The 23,271-nt window shown below is 36.4% G+C and overlaps 1 protein-coding gene across 2 annotated transcripts; it reads right to left on the bottom strand.

Moving 5' to 3' along the window:
* Positions 1–22,792, bottom strand: LOC150102515 (small integral membrane protein 12). 2 transcript variants are annotated; one of them, XM_090399176.1, is made up of 2 exons: positions 22,668–22,792; positions 1–1,898 (listed from the first exon to the last, which is right to left on the bottom strand). In XM_090399176.1, exon 2 carries the CDS (start codon positions 1,883–1,885, stop codon positions 1,601–1,603), a length of 285 nt encoding a protein of 94 aa, XP_090255302.1. In that variant the 5' UTR covers positions 1,886–1,898; positions 22,668–22,792; the 3' UTR covers positions 1–1,600. The 2 variants fall into 2 exon arrangements, with proteins under 2 accessions (XP_090255302.1, XP_090255304.1); XM_090399178.1 differs by lacking the exon at positions 22,668–22,792 and adding an exon at positions 22,282–22,624.
* Positions 22,793–23,271: the final 479 nt, after the last annotated feature.

The following is a 23,271-nucleotide window of genomic DNA, read 5'->3' as shown; positions in this document are numbered from 1 at the left end:
TTGAATTTTGACTGTTTATTTCATTTTACAATTTTTTTTCTTGTAACTGACAGGTTGTTTTTTTTTTTTTATTGTACAATACTTAGTCATGCTGATGCACTGATATACATGTAACAAAAATCCTAATGTGCTGGGGGAGGAGTTGCTTATGTGAATCCCACCAAGCCTATAATACATTTGTAGTATTAGTACTGTGGGTGGGCTAAGGTTAGATAACCCAAGCTAGTTTGACACTAATTTCAAATTCCTTGTTGATCAGAATACTATACGTTTCCTAGATACAGGAAATGACAATGTAAGGACTGCTAAAAAGTGCAAAGATTTTATATATGTATACTAAGAAACTCTCTCCTCTGCTTAAGAGGCACATCTCATTAAAAACTGCAATGATGTTTATTATGACGTGTTAGAAATGTTCCTTCCACAGCTTATTCAGTTCGGTACTGAAGCTTCAGACTGGTGTGATTATTCATAGCATACAATATATAACATTTGGGATCTTACATTTACTTTGAATATAAAAGGCTCTACAATTTCTAAATTCATAGCAGATCATAAGATCTTGAATGATGTGATATTCTGATTTTTAGTCAAATGAGATGTGTTTTGCCATTTCGAAATAGTACTAATACTCTAAAAATGCCTTAAAAATCAACTGAGATATTCTGAAACTTGAAACTAATTTGCAGTGTTATGCATATTTAATAAAACTTGTGGGATGTCTTTTGAATCATAACTTTCACATAATTTTTAAGAACCATTGTTAGTTTTTCTCATTCAAGATGAAGGAAACATTTATCACTTTACGGACAATGAGCAAAGAGGGCATCATATTTCATTTGTGTTGTTTTATTAATAAACTATTAAGTATGACCTTCAGAAATGCAAGAATTATGCACAGAAAAATCATCAATTTACTTTCTCAAGGAAGATAATATAACATATCTCGTGATTGTCCTTGAATTATCAACAGAATGACTCAATATTCATTGCATTTTCAACAGGATGGCGAAATCTGCAGAGAGTATGTGCAACTATGTCCAAGTTAAAGAACAATTCCCATTATGAGACAATTTCTCGTAATGAAGATATACCAATTCCATAATCCCAACTTTGTTATAAGACTTTTTTGTAAATGTGTTCTTCTCTTAATTACAAATCACAGAATTATGAGTGGAGAACACTGTTACACATTAACATTTAAATATTTTCCAAACTTACCAATCACAATGTTTAATAAAAACAAAAAAAAATAAAATTGTTTAAAATATGATATACTCATTAACGTAAAGTACATCATTCCCCCCCCCCCCAGCATATCCATAACTTTTCATTGAAAAATAAATAGTATTCTATTAAAATTGATCAAAATTCGAATCAGAGAAAAATTTTAGGTGCATCTTATGTAATAACAAAATCTTTAGTCATGAAAATTGTCACTACAGACATTTTATATTAATAAAATAATTCTTCACATACAAACTTAAATTATTACATCTGCACTAGACATATGCATCTATAAAATAGTTGCCATAATCTTTAGGGTTTCTTCAGACTATGGTGCGCCCAAATCCAAAATCCTAAATCCAAATCCAAAATCCTATTGCTTATCTTCTTGTAAAGATGGAGACACATTTTGTTCAAATACAGTTTTAGGAATAAACCGTTTAGCTTTTAAACTTTCCACATGTGTAGAGTCACTCTGCTCGATTTCTTGTAACCTCCTTTCTTCTCTTTCCTCTTCAATGCTCAAGTTCCTATGAGGTGTGAATCTATCTGATAAAAGTCCTTCAATCTTATAACCAATGAAACCTATAATAATTGAGGCAGGGAGAGTAATATATGGTGCATAAACCCTTAACATAGCAAAAATTGCTGGTATCATGATGCTTCAAAATCTAGAAAAATAAATAAAATACAAATTCAGGTTCTAATATAATCAAATCAACTTCTCACTTCCACAAATAATAAATACTTTTTATATAGATTATAACATGCATCAGATTGTTAAATAGTAGCAGAACACTCCCCTGCCTGTCTAATGGAAGTATGGACCTTTCTGAACTAGTAACTGATATATGGACATTTAAGTAGTTCAAGATTTTCCTTTTTCACAAAAGAATTTTAGCTGTGCACAGTTGACATTGTTGACCAGAATACTATGGGTTTCCTAGATACAGGAAATGACAATGCAAGGACTGCTAAAAAGTACAAGGATTTTCTATATATATATATATATATATATATATATATATATATATATATATACACACTAAGAAACTCTCTCCTCTGCTTAAGAGGCACACCTCATTAAAAACTGCAATGATGTTGCAGTTTTTTCTGAGGTGTGCTAGTCCAGGTTCTATTCCCAATGGCCAAGCACTGAAACATTTCCCCTGCATCTATCCTATAAAACCCTTTAAGCAACTTAAGTGTTTCTAATATAGCCCCTCCTTTTCTCCTATCAACCAACTTTTGCAATCCACACACCTTCAATCTATTCTCATATGGCACAGGCCATGCACCATCTTGGTCACTCACCTCTGAATCCTCTCCACTGTTTCCTTATACCCAAGAAACCCAGTGGGCCAGACCTGAGCACAGTAATCCAGATGTGGATTACTGTGCTCAGTAATCCACATGTATCAAGGCCTTATAAAGAGGAATTACAACTTCCTTATCTCTACTTGTTAATGTGTTCTTCACTAACCAAGTAATCTTATGGACTACCTTAGCAATATGTCCTCTAAACTTTAACTCTCTGTCTATCACCATCCCTAAATCTCTAGCTTCATCTATTTCCTAAATTACAGTGCCATCAATGTGATACACGGCTTGTAATTTATTTATCTCAAATTGCATAACTTTACATTTCTTGACATTAAACTGACACCCATTAACTTTTGCCCATAATGACAGCCTATTTAAATTGTCCTGCAAGCTCTCCACATTGCCTTAACTATTGCTCTACCTAATTTTGCATCATCAGCAAACAACTGAATATTTCCTTTCAGGTTATTTCCTATATCATTTATGTACAAATTAAACAGTCCCAGCACTGAACCTTGTGGTATACCACTAGTCACCTATTTCTGCCCCTCCATATACTATTTTTTGATATCTGTTGAGCAGCCACTCTCTTAATCACTTAACCCATCCCCATTTGTTCTAATTTGTGTAACAGTGTTCCATGTGGTATTCTGTCAAATGCTTTTGCAAAATCTAGTAAAATCATTTTGTAGCAATTTCCTTTATCCAACTCAGCTGTTACTCTATCATAAAAAGTTAGTAAATTACTTAGGCATGACCAACCCTTCACACAAAGCCATGTCAACCTTCATACAGTATCATATTTTAATCTTAATCTCACAGATTGCTTCAAATGAACAGCCACACTTCTGCCTGTCCCCTATTCTTTTTCATTGCAATTCATCTGCTATCATCAGTACTCCTCCCCCATCCTGTCTTCTCTATCTTCCCTGAAAATACTAAACCCTTCACATTCGATCCCTGTAACTATATCATCTGCTGTTAGCTAAGTCTCACTAAATCCCATAACTTTTAGAAAGGTTGCACTAACCAATGCCAAAAACTCCTCTCTCTTGTTCCTGATACTTCTGGCATTAGTATATAGAATGGCAACATCCCTTTATTCACCCACCCACCTTTACTTTCTGAATTGACTAGTCTATTCAATATTTTTGCTTCAGAGACTAGATTCCTCACTTGGTCATTCTCACACTCGCTCGCTTCATGGGATGTCTTCACAAACTCACTTGCTTCCAACCTAATTGCCTAAGTTTTCCTGAATTTGCAGCTCAGCATACTTGGTGAACAAAGCTCTCTCCAGACACCTAACACCAAAACCATTCAGATGCAGTCTATCAGAGCATTGTGCAAATCTTTCTTTCCGTCAGAGACCACAAATTCTGCATCATTCCTTTTGCACAATTCATGTTCAGACTCATTGGCTATCATTGCCCTCCTTAGTTCGCCTCTATCGTAATGTGATGGTAGGCTTACAAACTTCACCTTCTCACTTTTCAATTTTGCCTCTTCAAACAACTCTTTTACATCAACCTCAAAGAATACTTCTTGCCTCTCAAATCATTGGTACCAACCAAGACAATCATTTTTTCAACTTGACTTTTTTTATATCTGGATGGCATGGCTAATATTGTGAATTTTTGTTCCTGGGAAACATAATTTTGTCATACTTTCGTTAAGTACTCCCATGATTATTGAGTCTCCAGACATAATTTTCTCCTTAACTTGTTTTTCTTGTTTGTTCGGTCGCTCTTTATTATTCTTTCGGATCACCTGCTTCTTTCTTTTTTCAGCCCTGCTTAACTCTTGCCACTTCTGTAGTTTTTCAGTTTCGTGCTTTGACCTATGAAGGATAACATTTAAGCAGACTATTTCTTTATTGATATCCATTTCCATTCTCTTCTACTTTCATGGCTGCACGTTCGACATTGTTAACATCATTTTCCATCTTATTATTGTTGATATTATCCCAAGACCCCCATGGAGTCAAAGATTCATCTAGGAGGTCCTTTTGCATACACACAGCTCATCATAGCATGCCTTAAACACACACAGATTTTCTGCAGACACCACACTCTCAGACACGGCATTCCAATCATTCACACCTCTGCATGCAAAAAACCTGCTTCTCACCCCCCCCCCTCCTTATACAGCTTCCAGGGATGACCTCTGGTTCTCCCCTGATCTCCCACCATTTTCTCTAAAACCTCTCCAACATTGATCTTATAACAACCCCTTACCAACTTGTAGGTCTCTGTCATATTATCCCTCCTCCTCCTATCCACTAGACTAGGCAAATTGCATCTTCTCAACCTTTCCTCATATTCGACATTCCAGAGATCAGTAACTACCCTAGTCAGTTGCCTCTGGGACCTTTCCAACATCTCTTCATCCTTTTGAAAACCAGATGACCAAATCTAGGCACAGTAGTCCATGTGTGGCCTAATCAAAGCTTTATATAACGGAACAAGAATCTCCTTACTTCTACAAGGCAGTGTCCTGCACATCATTCCCAGAATTCTTTGTGTTATCCTCAATTTTGGCATTGTCTCCCCTAAATTCAGATCCTTATCTACTATCATCCTAAGATCCCTTATTTCCTCCACCTCCAACAATATATCCTCACCAAGCATAAATACTGCATCCCATTTTTGTTTTCTAGATTTTAAAACCTTACATTTTGCAACATCGAACTCACATCTCCATTTCCATTCACTCAATTTATTCAAGTCTTCTTGTAAGGCCACATCTTCTCTACTCTTCATAGTTCATCCTAACTTTGCATCATCTGCAAACAACTGAATATCCCCATCAAAATCTTTGCCAATATCATTAACATACAAGTTAAACAGCAATGGTCCTAAAACAGATCCCCTGAGGCACACCACTAGTGACTTTCCTCTTCCTGGATATTGCTCCCCCGTACACAACTTGCTGATACCTATCAGATAGCCGGTCTCTGATCCAATGCACTAATCTAATATCCAACCACATCTACTCTAGTTTGACTATCAACTTATCATGTGGTAATCTATCAAAAGCCTTTGTAAAATCTAAGTGTATTGTTGTGTATCCCTCTCCTCTGTTCAAGGAAGCCATCACCTTATTGTAATAAGTAAGTAGATTACTAAAAACATGACCTCCCTTTAGCAAATCCATGCTGTCCATCAAAGATAATACCATTGTTGTCAGCCCAATTCTGGATCCTAGTTCTCACCAACTTCTCCAACAACTTAACCACAACACCTGACACACAAATAGGACGATAATTTGATGCCTGAGTTCTATTACCTCCCTTAGGAAGCAGCACAATCTTGCCCTCCTTCCACTCCTTTGGAACTCGACCCAGTGCAAGACTCATATTAAAAAAAATATGTCAAGGTAGATGTCAACTCACTTGCACATTCCTTCAGAATATGTGGTGATATATTATCAAGTCCGACAGCCTTATTAACATCAAGTTCGCTCAATTCCCCATACACCTCTTGCTCACTTACAGTCAATCTCTCACCCCCATCATCAACTGCTCTCAATCTCTCCATGATGTTACATTCACAAGAATGAAAGAACTTTATGAACTGCTCATTAAGTATCTCCACTATTATCTTCTGCAGTAGTTGTCTCTATACCATTTTCTCCAATCAGTGTCATCTTTCAATAATCACTCTTTTTTTTTTTTTTTTTTTTGCTGGCTACATATCGAAAGAACTCCCAAGGATTATTTTTGGCTTCATTAGTTAACTGCTGCACATACTTTATTTTTGCTACCCTTACCAACCAAGTCACCCTCCTTGCCTGGTGTTTGTAATCCTCATGGAATTAGTTATTACCAATTTTCTTATGCTGCCTCCATAATGCCTTTTTTTCTCTGTATCACATGCTTAATTTCGTCATTCATCCATTTGACACCTACCTTATTTAACCTTCTAACCCTTGGAATACATTTAGATTGCTTCTGCTAGATAGTTCTTGAATATCCTCCAGGCTGCATTGATCTCTTTTCCAGCTAACTCCTCATTCCAAACCACACCTGCAAGCTGTCTCCTTGTCGGTATTTATTGCATTCTCATCACCTAACAGACACTCATGTTTAAAAATGCTTAAACTCTCACCAGTTTCAATTTCCTTCCACATATTCTTTAGTTTTCTCGATGCATACATTTCACATACACTGCGCTGAATAATATCCCGCAAATTCAAAATGCCAGACAACGGGTCTTTTCTGCCATTGTTCCTTGCGTTGGTGCCATACTGGACAATATCATAATAAAAATGTTATAAATATACGGTATTAATGCTCTAAAAACACGAAAATGTACACTACTACACCAAAATACTTTCTGGTGAATAAACAGAGCAAAACAGATAAAAATCACTAATCTCACATGAGCGCTAAATTACACGACTACTCGCAAACAAAACCCCATATAAACAATAAAGTTTGACAGATGTCTATCAGGAAATTTTGTAGGCTCTTTATGACCATTATTTAAATTAATTACGTCATCAACTACATAAAAGAAACATTTAGTACAAATTCTCCACTCAAAACATTTTATTTTTTAATATAACTTCTGTGTTATAAGCAGTTTATGTTTCAGAAATATGTTTTGTTATTTACAAAATCTGCTTGTATTCTGAAGCTTCAACTGTTTCTATACAAATCCTTACTTCTCTTGGCATGACATAATGAAGTGCTGACAAATCAATAATGTAATTCTTATTACCAGAGACCTCCAGGGAGTCAGGGACTCATTGAGGGAGGCACATATCATACTAGCTGCCATATCTTCTCTTGAATTCATCCACAATACCTATACTTACCACCTCCAAAGGCAAACCATTTCAAGCACACTACTCTATGAGAGAAAAATCTAGCTCTCATCCCTTGACTACATTCATTCTCAACTTCCATGGATGCTCTCGTCTTCTTCCCACCATCCATAATATGAAAATTTTCATCTACTAGTATCCTGTGTTGTGTCCACTTTCAATATTATTCCTTGTATCTCTATATCAAGCCGCTAAAAGTGAAGTCTTTTCTACATGGGTTACGTGGTATCTCTATCACACAAAGAAATAGCCTCGGGGTAGAGCCAAAATTCAATGTGACAGAGTCCTCAATCCTTACCACTCTTAAAATCCTAAGAAATTTATATTTTTAGACTGTGCCACTTAGAATTATTAGATTAAAGATACAACTCAATCAAGAAGTAACTTAGAAGATATACTCATGTGACCTAGGGTTGCAATCGTGTCCTTAACTTTATTTAATTAAACTCTTGCTCAGATCCATAATGAGTTTCACAAGTGGTGCATCGAATTCTATACACAGACTCATATTTAGTTAAAATCAAGCAAGGTTTATTTGTTTCTAAGATTACAGTTTAACATACAAGAACAATCATCACTCTAAATAAAACACATTATAATCTAAATCAATTAATTAGCTTGACTTTATCAGATATGATCTCTGAACAAGTAAGTAATTCTATATCATCTAGATTACTACTAAATTCCAGTATTTAATTTCTATACTAACTACTGGTAACATTAACCATTCTTCAACATACAAAGATTCAGTTTCAGTTAATAACCATTCACTCATAACTTTCTATAAAACACACGCGCTACAGTCCTGACCTATACGTGTATCTGAGTCCTTCACTAATAAAGCTTCACATATTAATACATATTTAGATTACATTCATATAAATAACAAACTTTACTTATCTCCACTCGATGGTACCTCTATCCGTCTGCTTCTGCTTTAGTCTATCCTCTATTTCATTAGGACATTTCTTTGTTTCCTTCACTCACTTGACCTTGGGTCCAGACCTCATAGTAATTACCAGCTTAGACTTCGGGACACGTGCATCCTGCTGACCTTTCAACGGCATGGTCTGCCGCTACTTTCCGTGAATTTAGGACAGGGTTACCTGCTGTAACATCGTCCTAGTCTAGAGGTATCGTTCGGCTATCCCCAAACCAGCACCAGACTAAACGTTCACTACTCGAGGAGATGCGAGTACGCCACACAATGAAAGACCAAGAGATCCGGGGGGGGGGGTGTCCTAACCCTCTTAACGTTCACTCTATCGGTAAACACCGCAAACTCCACTGTTCACCTGCCACCTTGATTTTCTATGTCACATGACCTCACGACGTCCGTTCTCTGCCTGCTTGTTTACTCCACGCGCCAAGCATGCGACCGCCGGGGGCAATCGTCAGCATGTTCTTGGACTATCTTTCACGCAGAATATGTTCTAGTGTTTCTTTTACAAGTTATTCTCACATCAAATTTAATATCAACACAAAACCTATAACTCTCTTAATTTACACTTTGTCTCAGGCAACTTTCCTTTATAAATATTTATCTAATTCACCTTTTTTTTTTCTTTTACATTATAAAATTCTCCTTGAGCTAATTAATTATTTCTTTCATCTTAAATCAATGTATTCAATATTTTCTAAAGTTCACAACGATACCTACTTAGAAACAAGCATGTTTACTTAATTATTTTACAGGGTTTTTACTTCTTTGCTCGTTAAACCATGATAAGTGGAATTTTAACATTTTTAACTTATCAGGGTATAACACCTGTATAACCCTTTCAGAAATTTTAGGGCTATTACATCACCCCTCTTTTTCCTGTTTGATAGAAAACTTCAAGTCCCAAGATCATCTGTAATAAACCTAAACACTGATTTTGGCATCAACCTTCAATGCTTCCAAAACACAATTTCGTCTTTTTCTTGCAACCCCCCCTTAGTTCTCTCTCTCTTTACTTTTGATAATGCTCAACTTAACAGCAAAGGCCAGATCTCTGTTTTCAGATCGACTCTTACTGCTAGCCTCTTCTGGCACAATCACACAACTTCCATAGCATCCCCAGCTTCCGAAAACAACTTGGCATCCTTTTTCGCTTTACACTTTACTTTTGTCTGGTAAACTACTTACTCAGTACAAATACCAAGTCAACCTAACTCTGGAATGCTGCTCTCCCACTTGTTTTGGTGCACCATCTCAAGAGTTCTTGATGCTGTTGACTGAGGACCCCCTCTCACAGACTCTTCAGTCACTCTCACAGATGCTCAGTTTTTCCACATTATGTATTTTGTACAGATGTCTCCATGAATGTTGTTCAGCAGAACTATGAAACATCCATTATGTTCCATATTTTCATTAAACCTACAGTAATACAAGTAACAGCTTCTCAACATCCTTTTACAGTAGTGCTACTGACTCACCCAACCTGCTACTCCCAGTCTTTCATTCCACATACTTCACTTAAGTGAAACAGCCTTCCCCATGAAATATTCCCAGAGAATTACAAAACCTCCAATTTTTTTCAAGAAGAATATCAACAGATTACTTTGCTCTTGACCCCAGTATATATGGCATTTAAATACAGGTCTTGGAGCCTGTCATGTTTGGGAGTGGTGTGTGTGTAAAATCAGTCTCAGATAATAGTAGTATAGGTCACATGTGATGATAGAAATATACATATTAATATTTAATTCAAAAATAGTGTCCTAGTACTATTTTGACAAATTATACTTGATAAGAAATTGTATTATTGTTTTCATCCATATTTTACCTTACTGCAAGAAAACAAAAGGAAACTAGCCATTTTCACAAATAGCTGATATCAACAAGTTGTCTCTAGTATGTTATAATGGAAAGAATAGCTTAACAAAGAATTCATCACAGTACAATTTATGTCTTTCCCAATTCCAGCCTAATCTTAAAGCAACAATGAAAAGGTAAGCTATGGTTCCCAACAGATTATATTCAAAAAAGCAAACCTACTAAAAACTTCCAGACCCACCCATTTCATAAATAAAGGTGGTCTTAGTTCTACTCTTAGAGATACAGATTTCCAACCTGATAAACCACAATCTGCCTAACAGAAACTCAGACCAATCATCTTTTTTTTTTTTTTTTTTTGACTCAAAAGTATGCATTTGTGTATATACTGATCTCATGCCAGAGTGTGAAACTTAAAATCTTCTTGTTCTGATATTTTGGCTAAAAATCACTGCACCATTGTTGAATTTGTTCTCTTTCTCAAATTGCCAGCAACTATCAATGCTTGAGAGACTGGCCACCACCATCACCTGTCACCCTTATAGCTCACAAGTTCCGTTAGAACCCAACTGGTTACTGTTCCTACTAGCAAAGAAAAATGTGTATTGACAGGACACAGGTTCTCATCCATCCTGGTTCAGTTTATTGTTCAGCCCACCTTCTACTGAATGAATGGATGAACAAGGGTTTTTTGCCTTTGAGTGTTTCAAGTACTGTTAAACTCTCCAAGTTTTTGTAACTTTCCTTTTTGGTAATTGTTTGATAACGGTACATTGCGCCCTTCGATTGGAATAGGCCTAAGTTCGATTCCCGTCGCGACGGGAGGAATCTTTGTCTGGACGATTTCAATCGAAGGTGAGTTAGCCGATCTCATACGGAGGTAGCAGGGTTTTTTCTCCCGGAAACTCGGGTTTTTCATCCCGCATACAGACAAATCGGCCCTTCAGAACACACGCAATTTACAGACAAAAAGTACTAGTCGTGATAGTGGTGAAGGTGGGCGGTAGATGGCGTTGATGGAGATGATTCGTAGTAGGTTCGGTGTAGTGGTTGAGACAGTTGTAGGTGTCCTCCCACGATGAGTCTTCGGACTCCTTGGAGGTATCACGAATAATAATAATAATAATAATAATAATAATATTTAGTCTTACTGAGCTCTCTCACCACCAATGAGGACTACACTCATAAGCAACCTGACCGCAAAAACATCACACTATGAAGACCCCATCAGCTATGCACCTGAGCTGCTCATGGCCAAGCCACACTAATGTCTGATGATTTCATCCCTCCACTGGCTAAATGGTCATCCTTTTAAATCTTTTACCGACTCTTGAGGTCCAGATTATCTCTGTGGTCCAATGTTGGTCAGCTGTTCTAACAATGACCATTGCTGTTTTAGCATTGTCACAAGGATAAAACTTGCACTCTAGTCATGCCTCTTATCCATGTATTCTCATCATGTATCAATCCGTGCTTCTCAGCGTGGTCTTCAGCCTTTTGATGCCTGTCTAGAGGGTGTCTAAGGGTTCAAGTATCAGATCCACAGGCGAGAATTAGTAAGATGTATTTGTTAGACTTTTCAGACATAAAAGTAGGATGCTCTCAAAGATATGTTTTTATCAAATTATGCTAGTTTCACATTTCTTCCTGGATTCTCCAATTACAGTTGATGTAGGAATAACCATACATCGTTGGTCGAAGTATGGTTATTCATGTCCAGCATTACATCCTCAACATACATATCTTATTTTTCACTACAACTGTTAAGCATTAGTCTTTTCCAAGAAGACTTAAGATGTTGCACCTCTCCAGTTCCACATCTTTAATGTTTTGTGCTAGTTCCCAAATCACATTTTGTAATTCAGTGGAGTAATTGTGAAAATACTGTCAACAGCAAAGAATAAATGTGTAATCATTTCCATTGATTCCTTTTTTTCCAATTCAATGCTAGAAAAACACTCTGTATTGCTGCATTAAAAAGCTTTGGTGATATGGTAATATTTTGTGTACATACTCCTTTCTCAGTTTGATGGACTTTACATCTTCAAAAAGCCTGAATGTTGCTGTCACATTCTCACAGATGTTGGCAGTAATTTTAATGTAGTTATCATCTATAGAGCAAGACTTCAGAGAGTTGACTGCGATGACCTTATGGAATCAAATGCTTTCTGATAGTCAATGAATACTAAGCAGAGTGAGAATCACTCTGCTCAAATCTCTCAATTAGCTCTATGATTACTTACATATTATTTGAATGTAATCTTTGGTATTGAAACCACTTTTGAAGTCTTTTGTTCATCTGGTTGAGCAGAGGACATCTCCAAGCAATGACAACATCCCTGTGAAGATATTGTAAATTAAGGCTAAATAGGTCTATAATTTATCATACCTCCTTTGTCCCTTTTTTTATATAAAAGAATCATTGCAGCTTCTGCTCTATATAAATTTGGCCTTCAAGGCATTTAATACATACATCATCATCAAATTCCTGCCATGTACCCTCAAAGGGTGTACAGGATATGATAGTACTACATGAAAAATTTACATCATTACTAACTTCCTATCTACAATTTTCCTCCAAATCAGTCTATTACTTGTCAAGACTCCAATATTATCATTATCAGATCTTATATTTCTATCGTTTAAGGCACATTGTACCGTATCAATCCACCCATATCTTGGTCTTCCTCTGGATCGTTTTCCTGCCAACCTGGCAGAGAACACTTGTTTTGCTAATCTTTCCTCTCCCCATTCTGTTTAAGTGACCATACCACCTGAGATTAGCTCTACTAATGCATTCCTGGATGCTGACAATGTCAAGTTATTTCCTAATATCCTCGTTTATAATATGATATTGCCATTGATGCCATCTGTTCATGCCTCTAATCTTTCTCAGGTCTCTCATATCTGCTGTCTCTAGTCTTTGGTGAAGTGTTTTACATCTGACCCAGCTCTCAGATCCATAAGTTAAAACTGGTTTGAACACTGTTTTGTATACAGCTAATTTAGTGTTGTGACTAATTTCTCTCTTATTCCATATGAATTTATTCAATTGACTTCCTACCATACCAGCTTTGTTGATTCTATTGTCTATTTCCATATTTAATTTACCATTTTCACTAAAAAATTGTGCCTAAGTAGCTGAAATGTTTTACTTGTTCCACAGGTTCTCTTTTCACAATGCAGTTGACATTTTCAACGATTCTGCCTATTTTCGTTGTCTTTGTAATGCTGACCTTCATACCATATCTATTACAACAGTTATTCAATTTAGTCAGGGAATCTTGCAGACTTGTAGTGGATTTATTTAGAAGTATAACATCGTCTGCATAAAGCAAAGAGCTGACATTAACATCTCCAATTTTGATATCATGTTTAATACCACTTTCCTTCATAATGTTATCCATATAGATAATGAATAACAGTGGGGATAATGTACATCCTTGTCTCACACCAGATTTAACATCAAACCATCTTTGTGTACTTCCTTCAATTCCAACTGCTTACTTACAACTCAAATAAAGACCAAGTATTGCTTGATATAATGCCCCATCGACACCATATAACTGTAGCGTATTGAATAGCTTCTCTTTGCACCTTGTCATATGCCTTTTCAGATCTACAAAACTTAAATACAGATCTTTGTTATATTCCCATTAATAAATACACTTGTGTCTAAAAGCTAAGGACAAACTAATTTTTACCTGTATATTAAAAAAATTTTCATTACTACAGCCAAATGTTGACATAAATTTATTCCCACATAATAATAAATTATATTACACAAAAAATGTGTCATAAATTTCGTACAAATTAAATTGCAATACATTTTTGGCAAAAGTTACTGCAATTTTCTAAGGATGTAGTTAAGGAATTAATGTACAGTATGGAAAGATATTTCAATATGGAATATGTCCACCCCAAACTGCAATGGAACTCTCAATGTCATACCATGTTTAGCACCAGGAGTTCTTGAGGCAAACTGGTCCACTCCTCCACCTCCTTCAGAGCAAGTTTAAGGCCTTGTTTGTTTTCTGTAGGGGAATTTTGAGCAACGGTGTGTTTCCCTATCATGTCCCAAATGTGTTCTGTGGAGTTGAGATCTGGGAGGGGGCTGGCCACTCAATTCAATTAATATCCTCAGTCTACAGAATTATCTCCACTGCTCATGTACAATGTGGTATGGCACTGTCATCTTTAAATATGAATATTTGGACATTAGAGGCAAGTGAAAATCTTATCTATCAAAAGTATATCATCCAAGACTGCATTTTCTTAATAAATTCAACATAGGCATGATCACCAAACGATGAGATGTAAAATGATCAGAAAGATGGACATTGATAATGAAGCTAATGAAAATCAATACAACAAACCTTGAATTAATTCAAACCATTTCAGTTAGAACTTAAAATCTATTTCTGAGCACTAGAAAAAAATCTTAGAGGGAGAAGAAAATTTTCAGTTTTGTTTTTACTTAATGGAGTTCATAATAAAGAGCTTTTCTGATTCTGCAAATTCTACTACTTATATTTAAAATATTATACAAATAATTATTTGTATAATTTTTTATATTACAATTCTCATCTTATTTATAAAACAAAAATAAGTAAATGTGATATGAGATTTATGTAGGTTTTGAGAACCCGGTACTCTTTTAAAGTAAATAAATATATTGGAGAGAAACCAAATAATAATAATGATGATGATGATGATGATGGCAGAAGAAAAACATACAAAAGAAATTTTTATATATAGCTCATAGCTCAGTCGTTATAGACAAAGCCCTTTGGTCCGAAAGACCTGGATTCGATTCCCATCAATGACATGAGGAACATTATCTGGTCTCTTTCAACAAACTTTCAATATTTCGACGACAACCTCTGATATGGTCAAGGGCGCTGACAATTCCCTCGCCACTTGGGGCCGGCCATCTCGGGGGGGGGGGGGTGCATTGGGTGCAATGCACCCAGGCCCCACAATCGAGTGGGCACAGTCGGTACACATTTGCGGAAACATTATATTTTGAATGTGTTTTTTTTTTTTTTTCCTGTGCCAAAATCATTTGCAGGTAAGAGGTTTTACAATATATTTATTTCGAATCCTTTAATGTTTACCTTTGAAAAATATTTTTAGGGCCCCAAAAGGTTTCTTGCACCCGGGCCTCTTTATAGAGAAGGCCGGTCCTGTTGCCACTTCACATAAAACTCAAACTGGTATACCATCCAATTCCACAGCTGCATTCACATTAAGATTCTGTAATATGCTATGCACCTCCATTTCATTTACCTCACTTCACATATATGCCTTTGGCTCTCTCTCATTCCTGAAATATCACCACCTGGATGATATACTCTTGCAAAGTGTTTACTTAGTAATTCTACTATCTCGACTGATTCAATTACCTCCCTACCATCAGCATTCTTTTGGAATTCCATCGGAATGCTCCACATTGTGTTTCTTAGAAAGGACCTCCCACAATGAGTCTTTTGACTCCATGGAGGCCTGAATAATAATAATAATAATAATAATATCAAAAAAAAGGGGTCAGAATAAAAAATCTAGAATTAGAGAGGTGACTGGAATAGAAGATATTGTGAAGTATTGTAATGAAAGAGGATATTAAGGATTTGTTGACAAAAGCAAAAATGAAGAGTAAGACAGTAAAGATTGTGAGTCTGCTGCCTTGGTATAATAGCACAGAATTAAGAAGGACCACAATTGCTAATGAGTAAATGAAAAGATTGTGCAGGAGGAATGGTGTGCAGTTAATAGATATGTACAATGAATTTGATGAATGTAAGGATGCCTGATGGACTGCACTTGAAGTGTTGGAGTTAGATGATTGGAGAAGGTGTTTGGAAGTACAAAATCAGGGAAAATAGAGATATTGGGGGTGGGAGAGCAATCAAGCATGCGTCTAGAAAATCTCTGTGACAAATGAGTGCAAGTTCAGGAATGACTGTGCAGAAGTAGCCACCACTGAGACAAATGAGTATGAAAGTAGGAATGATTTCACAATCAGAGCTGAGTGCAGTTTCTCATATATCATATTGAATCAATGACATTACATCAGTATGATAGGTAATGACATTACATAAGTATATAGAGGGCCTAAGGGGATGTTGAAATGCATATACACAAATTAGAATATACCGAAGTATTAGAAATAAAGTAGAGGAGTTTTCGCATTGGTCAGCTCGACTTAGCCAAAAACTATTGGCACCAGCAAGTCCTGGTTGACAAAGAATGATGCAGTTTCAGCGATAGAATATAACTGATATTGTATTTCAGAGAAGATAGAGGAAATAGGGCAGGAAGAGGGGAATTATTAATGATACCTGAAGAACTTCAACCAACACAAATAGAAATTCAGGAAGATTGTAGATCTGAGGGAAACGATTCACTTGAGGCTGTCTGATGTTGGATAGAGACATCCACATCTTCTGGATCCCAATGATATGCATTGACAGATTAGCATGAGTGAAGGCTGAGTAATTATCATGGGAAACTTCAATTATGTGTATATAAACTGGAAGGAGGAAAGGGTACATAGCAAAACTGAAATGCAATTTATACACTAAGGAATAATTTGAAGCAGCATGTGATGAAGAGGACCAGAGGTTTGGAAGTATTGTATTGTATCTGGTAATAGCATCAGAAGATCTATATACAACTACAGTAGTAACTCTGTCTCTGATCAGGGAAAGTGACCATGCAGTCCTGTTCTGGGAGGTTGCTCAAAGCAAGAAACAGAAAGAATGATTATGGAAAAAAATAACCTCACATAGTGCTGATGGTAGGAAAGTGATAGAAGCAGAAGAAATAGTTCACTTATAGAGTGATACTTATTGAATGGGCAACTCCATGGAGTCCAAAGACTCATCACAAGAGACCCAAACTATCCACACAATCTATCATACTTTTCCTTGAACACATTAACACACAAAGCACTCACCAATGACCCTGGCAACCTATTCCACTGATTCATAACTCTCCAAGCAAAAAATCTAGTCCTCACACCTTGACTAACCAGTTTTATTCAACTTTCCAGGTAAGATCCCTTGTTCTAGCCCATCTAGCCAAGTGCTGAAACATTTCCCTTGCTTCAATCCTATAAAACCCATTAAGCAACTTAAATTTTTTATCATATCCCCTCTTTTTCTCCTATCAACCAACTTCTGCAATCTACACACCCTCAATCTATCCTCACATGAATACCCCACAGATCACTGATCATCTTGATAGCTTGCTTCTGAATCACCTCTGAATCCTCTCCACTGCTTCCTCATCTCCCTAGAAACCCAGGAGACCAGACTTGAGCACAGTAACCCAGATGTGAGTGTAATATTAAGGCCTTATAAAGTGGAATAACTACTTCCTTATCTATACTTGTCAGGGTGTTTTCCAATAGTCAAGAAATCTTATGAACTACCTCAGCAATAAATCATCAAAACATTAACTCTCAATCTACGACAACCCTTAAATCTCTAGTTTCATCTATTTCCAGGAGCACAGTTCCATCAATTGTGGTATACAGCTTGTAATCTACTTATCCCAAAATGTATAACCTTTACATTTCTCCACATTCAACTGACACCCATTACCTTTTGTCCATATTGAGAGCCTATCTAAATTGTTTTACTAACTCTCCACATGCCTCGAATAACTATTAATTTACCGATTTTGAATCATCAGCAAACAACTGAATATTTCCTTTCTGGTTATTTCCAATATCATTTATGTACAAAGTAAACAGTAGTCCCTTCTGCTCCTCCATATGTCACTTTTTAATATATGTCCAGCAACCATCCCTCTTATCAACATAACTAATGTCATATTCATTCCCATTTGTTCTAATTTGCATAACAGTGTTAAATGTGGTATTCCATCAAATGCCTTTACAAAATCTAGCAGAATCATCGTGTAGTTACTTCCTTTATCTGACTCAGCTGTTACTCTATTATAAAAAGTTAGTAAATTACTAAAGCATGGCCGATCCTTCACAAAGCCATGTTGCCACTCATACAGTATCATATTTTTATCCACCCATTCTTGAATTCTCTTTTTCACCAATTTTTTCAGTACTTTTACCATTATTTTTATCACCACACCAGAGATACTGATTGGTCTACAATTTGCTACTGCAGTCTTAGAACATCCCTTATGCAAGGGAATTATTTTGTCCTTTTTCCATTCCTGTGGAACTCTACCAGAGCAGAGACTACTTAAAGAGCCTAGTTAGAGGTGGCTGTTCAAACTGCATATTCTCGCAAAACCCAAACTGATATCCCATCTAATTCCACAGCTGTATTTACATTGAGTTTCTACAATATCCTAAGAACCTCCAAATCATCCACCTCTGTTTCCGCATCAGCATCTGTCACACATGTTACAGAGTAACCTCACTTGGATGATATGCCCCTACAAAGTGGTCACTCAGTAACTAAATTATTTCACATGCTTCTGTCACCTTGTCACCATCGGCACTCATTAAGATTAATCTTCCATAGTAATTTTTCCTCTTACTTGCCATGTAACGAAAGAACTCTTTGGTATTTCATTTGGCCTGCTCAGTTAGATTCTTTTTGTGATCTGATTTTGACTTCCTTGCCATGCTGACCACCTTTCTCCCTATACACCCTCTACAGCAATTTCTTCTTCTGCAGCTCATGCTTAATATTACTCATCCATCAAACTCCTACCTGATTAACCCTCCTTACTTTAAGTATACAATTTAATATTGCTTCCTCTAGATTACCCTAAACTATCTTGCATGCACTACTAACATCTTTCTCTTGCATTTCATTGCCATGGCACAAATTTAAGCTTCCTTCTAAGTTTGTTATAATCACCTGTCTTGTAGTTCCACATATACCCCTTGACAGAATTTCCTCATGTTTTACAATCTCCCAAGTCAAGACTACGTGGCCACTTTCACCAATCGGAAAAAATGTGACCATCTTGATAATGATAGCTCTTCTAATTCAATGACCTGGTTTAATATTCTCATACCCCTCCCCAGTCCCCTCCATGCTGCCTCAAGTAATTAATTATCTCTCAGTACATGTATAAATTCCATTTTCTTCCTTCCTGTCTATATCTCCAAAGTTGAAGTTCCTATAATAACCACTTGAATTGTACTCATACTAATTTTCCGATGCATATTTTCCAAATAATCTGTGAACCCCACCCCCTCCCTGGCTTATGGCAACAACCAACTGTATAATTTGTCTTACCGGCCTTGATCTCACCTACCAGTCTGTTTCAAATGAACAACCGCCCTCTATTATTTTTGGCTGCAATTCATCCATATCACCAGCAGCACCCCTCCTCCCATCTTCTCTGACAACACTAAACCCCTTCACATTCTATCCCTATAACATAATCATCTACTATTAGCCAAGTCTCACTAATACCTGTAACTTTTGGGAAGATCCATTAACCAATGCCAGAAACTCTTCATTCTCGTTTCTGATACTTCTGGCATTACTGTATAGAAACTGAAACATCCCTTTAGAACCCTAATCACCCTTACTTCCTGAATCAACTACCCTATTCAATATTTTTGTTTGAGAGACTAGAATTTGCACTTTATCATTCTTACACTCACTCACCTCATGGGTGCCTTCACACATACTCTCCAGCTTCCACCCTAATTCCTTATTTTTTCCTGACTTTGTGACTCAGCATGCTCGTGAATAAAGCTCTCTCTCTCGACACCTAACTCCAAATTCATTTAGAAGCAGTCCATCAGCATTATACAAATCCTTCTTTCCATTAGACACAGACCTCAGAACAAATCTGATATCATTCTTTCTGCACAACCTATGTATTGATTCATTTGCTACCAACACTCTCTTCCTCAGTTCACTTCTATCATAGTGTAGCAGGAGACTTACAATCTTCATCTTCTCGCTCTTCAGTTTTGCTTTTTCTAACCACTTCTTTATATCCTCCCTCACAGAATACTTCTCACTCTCAAATCATTTGTGCCAACCAAGATAATCAGTTCTTTCGTTCCTTACCTTTTTTGCATCTGGATGGCATGACTGATATTGTGAATTTTTGCACCAGGGAAACATGACTTTATTACACTTTCATTAAGCACTCCTGTGATCATTGAATCTGTCATCCAGGTGATGACTTCACAGTTACTGAGATGATAGAGACTGACAAGAGAATTGAGATAGATGAAGTCCTCAGTATATTGAACAGCAATGTGTATACAACAGTGGGCTTGGATTGTATATCAGCTTGTTTGCTATGAGAATGTGCAAGTGAACTGGCAGTGCCTTCGACGAAATTGTTTAATCTAAGTCTCAACTCTGGCAAAGTTCCAAAGAAGTGGAAAGAGGATAAAATAGCTCCATTACATAAAGTTGGCTCCAAGAGAGAAGTAGCAAATTACAGAACAATTAATATCTCTGGAGCAGTCGTTAGAATATTGGAGAAGTTGTTTAAAAGTAAAATTCAGGAATGGGTTGAGAGAAATATGTTTCTCTATAGGGGCCAGCATGTCTTTGTAAAAAGTAGGTCTTCTCTCAGTAATTTATTCACATTTTATAATAAGATGACAGCAGAATTGGATAAAGGAAATGGCTACACCATAATACTGCTAGGCTTTGCAAAGGCATTTGACAGAATAGTGCATAGAAAACTACTACATAAGTTGGAGCAAATGAGCATGGACATAAGGCTAGTGGCACAGATAGCGGAGTGGCTAACAGACATCAGAGGGTTGTGTATGGTGGAGTGAAATCAAGACAAATGAGGGTGACTAGTGGAGTACCCAAGGGCTCTATACTAGGACCACTGCTCATTAATTTCTACATTAATAATGGAGCAGAAGATTGAGGAGTGATTATTCAGTTGTTTGCTGATGATGCAGAACTGGGAAGGGCAATAGTTGATTAAGGTGATGTAGATATCCTGCAGGATGATTGAAATAAATTGGCACTGCAGGCAAAGGAGAATAGCTATCAATTTAATGCTATAAAATGTAAGGTAATGCACTTTGGCATGAAAAGATTACATACTTTGTATCACATTGATGGTATTAGATTACAGGTAATTGATGAGATTGGGGATCTGGGGAGAGATGGTGGATAGAGATTTAAAATTCAGAGAACATATTGCAAGGGTTGGCAAAATGGCTGAGGATTATTTGGATGTTCAACACATTAACGAGTAGAGATAGAAAGGTTATCCCTCTTTATACAGCTATAATTTTGGACACATATTGACTGGCACAGATTTGATTACCTGCATTTCTTGGGGATTAGGAAGTCATGGAGAGGATTCTGAGAGGAGTGATCAAACTCGTAACAGGTCTGTGGAATGCTTGTGGGTCACAGAGTTCAACTGACAGGTGGAAAATAGGGGATGTAATAAAAACATATAAGTTACTAAAGGGAATCTGTAAGATTGACACAAAAGAAATTTTTCAATAAATGAGCAGTTAAGGGGAGAACAAGTGGCTACACTTGGAAATTGTTTAAGCATGTGGTTGGTAAGGGTGTGTGGACGAGGTTTTTTATTTGGATAGAGTGAATGAGTGGAATTGATTGCCAGAGGTGGTTGTGAGCATCCCCAAAAGTGAATAAATTTAATATATGTGATAGATATCATGTGAATAATGGGTATTGTGGGTCTCCCACAATGAGTCTTTTGATTCCATGGAGATACACATCATAATAAAAATAATTGTAATGCATGCAATTAGAGATTGGCTAGCCATATTAGATTGCCAGATGAAAGGAAGGGGGGGGGGCAAAATTAAAATAAAATTAACTGGGCAGACTAAGAGAAGCAAATGTCACCAAAGAACAAACTGGAGGAATGATCTATAAAGGTTTGACAAGGATGGTAGACATTGGCTAACCACAAAGTTAATGGTGGAGCCAAATCCAACAGTGGATGGAAAGAGGCTAAAGAAGATTTTTAATTTAATTATCTTTTTAATTAATTTATTTTTCATTACATTATGCATCAGCTACTTTCTTAATAGCACAAAAACCTTTTCCCTGTGCGAAAGTTGTTTTCATTACTATACAACCATGTGAAAGAAGATTAATGTTACTATAAACTGTAAATTTAAGTTAACAATGAAAGATAGCTATTTGTTACGATCCAATCCATACCAGTGTAGCTGAGCGTGTGATTTGTTCAAACACCAAGCGTGCATTTAGGGTGGTGAGAATTTTTCCGTTCATCAGCATGCATGTATTGCCAATCCATGTAATGGTAAACGTTATATACTAATCTATGCACTTGCTATCTCCATGGATTGTCAATTCACAGCTTGGTATACCCAGGTGCATTTATTGCTTCAGACAAGCAGCCATCTACTCTGCAAGTTAAAGCTAACATTAGGCAGAAAAACTGCATATTGGTTGTAACTGAAATGTCTTCCACATAAAAAAAAAGCGCTTAACAGTTCCTTCTAGAATACACTCACGCGAACGTTATCAACCAATGGATGAATAAAATAAAAAAAAATCCTTCAAAATCCAGTCAGAGAACGTACCTTAGAACCAAGATACTTCATGAGTGCTTAACTACAAACCTACTCAATAAAACATTCTCATACATCGTAACCTACAAACATAGAGGGTCTGCAACAATTCTAAAAGAAGATCTGTTAAGCGCAACGACATCTTTGTTATTTTAATAGCATCTGGATGTGGACATAATAACACCACATAATTATTTAAATATATAACCAGAAAAAAGACTTCAGATTGGAAATTTTAAACGAAAAATAATTACACCAGTTTAACAAAGATTTTGAAAATTGAGATCAAACCAGAAGTGATCCACATTTTGCATTTTAAGGAGTAGTAATATTTTATTAACCATAAAGCATCTACATACATTCCAAATAAATATATATACATTTGTACATAGAATGCTTATTTTGATTGGCATTTTGATTTACATTCTTGGTCTTAATAATATATTATGTACAATTTATTTTTCCTTATTTTTAACATCAGTAATCTGCTCAGTGTCTACTTCTTCCTACAGTCCTTTTTTTAAGGAGTAGTATGTATTACACAGTCCAACACAATTTTTGCTGACTTTTATATGAGACTTGTTTTTTACTAATTTGGGTGCGCTGATTTCAAATA

The sequence above is a fragment of the Typopeltis vanoorti genome, chromosome 10, assembly GCF_054136105.1.
Source record: "Typopeltis vanoorti isolate ZY-2024b chromosome 10, IOZ_Tvanoo_1.0, whole genome shotgun sequence".
Classification (NCBI taxonomy): domain Eukaryota; kingdom Metazoa; phylum Arthropoda; class Arachnida; order Uropygi; family Thelyphonidae; genus Typopeltis; species Typopeltis vanoorti.
The sequence above is the reverse complement of the archived record's forward strand: the minus strand, read 5'-3'. Positions and strand labels throughout refer to the sequence as shown.